Source organism: Pygoscelis adeliae, unplaced genomic scaffold (genome assembly GCF_000699105.1).
Source record: "Pygoscelis adeliae isolate BGI_AS28 unplaced genomic scaffold, ASM69910v1 Scaffold315, whole genome shotgun sequence".
In the NCBI taxonomy this organism is placed as follows: domain Eukaryota; kingdom Metazoa; phylum Chordata; class Aves; order Sphenisciformes; family Spheniscidae; genus Pygoscelis; species Pygoscelis adeliae.
In genome coordinates, this window is record NW_008824865.1 from 563,382 (window position 1) to 566,345 (window position 2,964).

The 2,964-nt window shown below is 42.1% G+C and overlaps 1 protein-coding gene across 1 annotated transcript in view; it reads left to right on the forward strand.

The window, feature by feature from the left end:
* The window catches only part of ABCD2 (ATP-binding cassette, sub-family D (ALD), member 2), a 54,282-nt gene that overhangs the window by 8,336 nt on the left and 42,982 nt on the right, over window positions 1-2,964 (forward strand). Inside the window, exon 4 of the mRNA XM_009324373.1 lies at window positions 1,288-1,456. Coding sequence (XP_009322648.1) covers window positions 1,288-1,456 — 169 coding nt within the window. The remainder of the gene's footprint in view (window positions 1-1,287; window positions 1,457-2,964) is intronic.

Sequence of the window (2,964 nt, forward strand, 5' to 3'; positions counted from 1 at the left end):
TAGAAAGTCCAGTGTGTTACAGCTCCTATGTGCTACCTACTGCCTCAAGTGCTGTTAGCCCAATACTTTTCACAGCTGTTAGTGCAATTACCAATAGTGCAAAACAATGTATAGCTGATGGAGTTGAAACATTGAGTGATTACTCTTTTTAAACTGAGTTTTTCGAGATGTTGTATACTTGTTAACCTCCAGTGGAGTGGTGGCCATGTGGCCAGAGCTAGCACTCACTTCTGAATCTGGCACAAATAGTGAAATTTATAGGGGATTTTATATTGGAATTATGTACACCCATAGCAGGTGTACTCAATCATGGGGTTATGTGTTTAACCACAGCAAGCTTATGATTTTATAATCTTGAACTCATTTTCTTGCTATTCTTGTCTTGCTCTCTGCATTTAGTATGAAAATTCATCCTTTTGAAACCATCTAATAATACATTTAGAATAACGTGCCCGGGTTTAATTCTTTGCTGCCAGCAGATGGAGGCAGTTCTTTCGGAGCTCTTGGTGCTGTCACTGCCCATGAGTAGGAAGTTATCAGGTCCTGAGATCTGTTATTTCTGTCTTCACCAGGTGGAAATTGTGACAAAAGGACCAAAAAAAAAAGGAGAAAGCCTTTTAAGAGACCTCAACATCTTAAAAATGCCCAGTTCTAATCCAAGGTCTCAGATTTAGCTCTAGCTCTGGTACTCTAGCATGCAGTTGACAGAAGAGTCATTTCTTTTTTGCACCACATTTTAGATTAGGATGCCCTGGTGCTGCCTGTTTTACACAGAAAAGCACACCTTTCCCACAGGAGGTTTTGGGAATACTGGGAAGTAAACATAAATAGTTATAGATGCCAATTTTTCTCACTTCTGTGGACCTTTATTTTGCTGGCAAATGCAGAGATTTTGTTTTTCTCTTGTATTATAGGCTCTCTATTTTCAGATATGCTAATAGCTATTCTCTGCTGGTTGAAGACTCTACTGATCCATGGAAAAGAGCAGTCTGTGCAACCTCCTCATTTACTGGAGCTATCATAGCTTACATTGGCTGAAATCTGTCCCCCTCAAACTGTCTCTGTCTGCTGGCTGGTAGGAGCTGTGGGTAGCATATGGGTTAGCACAGAATCACAAGGAATGAAAATTGATAGGCGTCGAAAGACGCATCATTGATCCTTCCAGAATAGCATTTGAGAAGCACTGACTCAGAATAGCTGGGAATGTTTTTCATTAATCTTTGGCCAAACATTTCATTTATAGAATTTGTGAAGTATAACTGAAATGAAGCATTTGTTGTTTTGCAGGTTACTGAGCTAGCAGGCTACACCGCCCGTGTCTACAACATGTTTTCAGTCTTTGATGAGGTGAGGAGAGGCATCTACAAAAGAACTGCTGTTATTCAAGGGTCTGAAAACAACAGCAAGAATGAAGATAAAGCAGAATTACACATCGATGGGCCCTTAGAAATCAAAGGTAATTAATTCATATTTGTATGTATTTCCCGGGGGAGGGGGGGGGGCAGTGCAGTGGGACAGGAAGCGAACAGAGGTTTTGTTTCCACAACAAATCAGCCTCTCAGCCTTTAGAGAGGCTGAGACCATGTTGTCTTCCATTTTAACCTCCTGCTATTTTGTAACTCTGTGCTTATTCAGTGCTTTTCTAATACACAAAATTGCTCAAATGTTTTCTGTGAAAACGTTCAATGAAAAAGGCATTTCAACTATACTATTATTGGTGGTGGTGGTGTTATTATTCTTACACGGACAGTGCCTGCTTTCCTCAGACACTTAATTTTTTTCAGAAAACTGAGACTGTAACGTTTTCATCTTCAAACACCACATTATTTTGTTTGGGGTAGGAGGGAAAGACAGATTGGTTCACTAGTTTTTGATGAAAATACTGCTTTGTTTTTAGCGACTAAAAATCAGCCTGTGCTCATTTTTTCATAATTTAGTGGGAACTTGCAACTGAAAGTGGGCTGACAACTTTACCCTTCCCTTCACCTCCCAAATGATCTGATCAATATATACCTTATCCCTCCCGTCCCTATCCTGTATCTTTCTGGTGCCACTATCTTTCTGTCTCCACCCTCCCCAAAGCATTTTCTGTGTACATCCATTTCTTATTGTGCTCCGTTATGTGCCACCTCTCTCTTCCTCTTGCATCCAGCTTCTCTCTGAGGTAATTAAAGGCAGCTTTTGCAATGGGCTTTTCCCAATTTTCCCGACATACCCCTTCTGCCTCTCCCCTCTGTGGTATTGAAAAGCCTCATTCCCTCCCTTTGGCTTCTGAAAACTTAAAGCCATGCAGGGTTGAAGGCACCAAAGTGCTCTTTATGAAAGAACTTCTTTCAACAATTTCAACAGTGCTGCCCCTCAGCACAGATGTCTCAAAGGTCCTCTGACAAGGTTCTTCATAACAAACAGTCTGATGCAGCATAGTGGATAGCTGTGGAAATAGCTGATGTCTTAATCTTCTAGATTGGTAATATTTGGCTTGACATTAAAAGAAATGGCATTTTATAACTGTTATATTTTGTCATGTACAAGAGAAAAAGTTTGTAGTTCCTGGAGCAACAAAGTAATTTGGGGGCTTGTGGTGGGTTGACCCTGGCTGGATGCCAGGTGCCCACCAAAGCCGCTCTATCACTCCCCTCCTCAGCAGGACAGGGGAGAGGAAATATAACAAAAGGCTCGTGGGTTGAGATAAGGACAGAGAGAGAGCATTCACCAGTTACCGTCACGGGCAAAACAGACTCGACTCAGGGAAATTAATTTATTGCCAATCAAATTATTGTAGGGTAATGAGAAATAAAAAGTAAATCTTAAAACACCTTCCCCCCACCCCTCCCTTCTTCCCAGGCTCAACTCCACACCTGACTTTCTCTACCTCCTCCCCCCCAGCGGCGCAGGGGGACGGGGAATGGGGGTTGCAGTCAGTTCATCACACATTGTCTCTGCCGCTCCTTCCTCCTCAGGGGG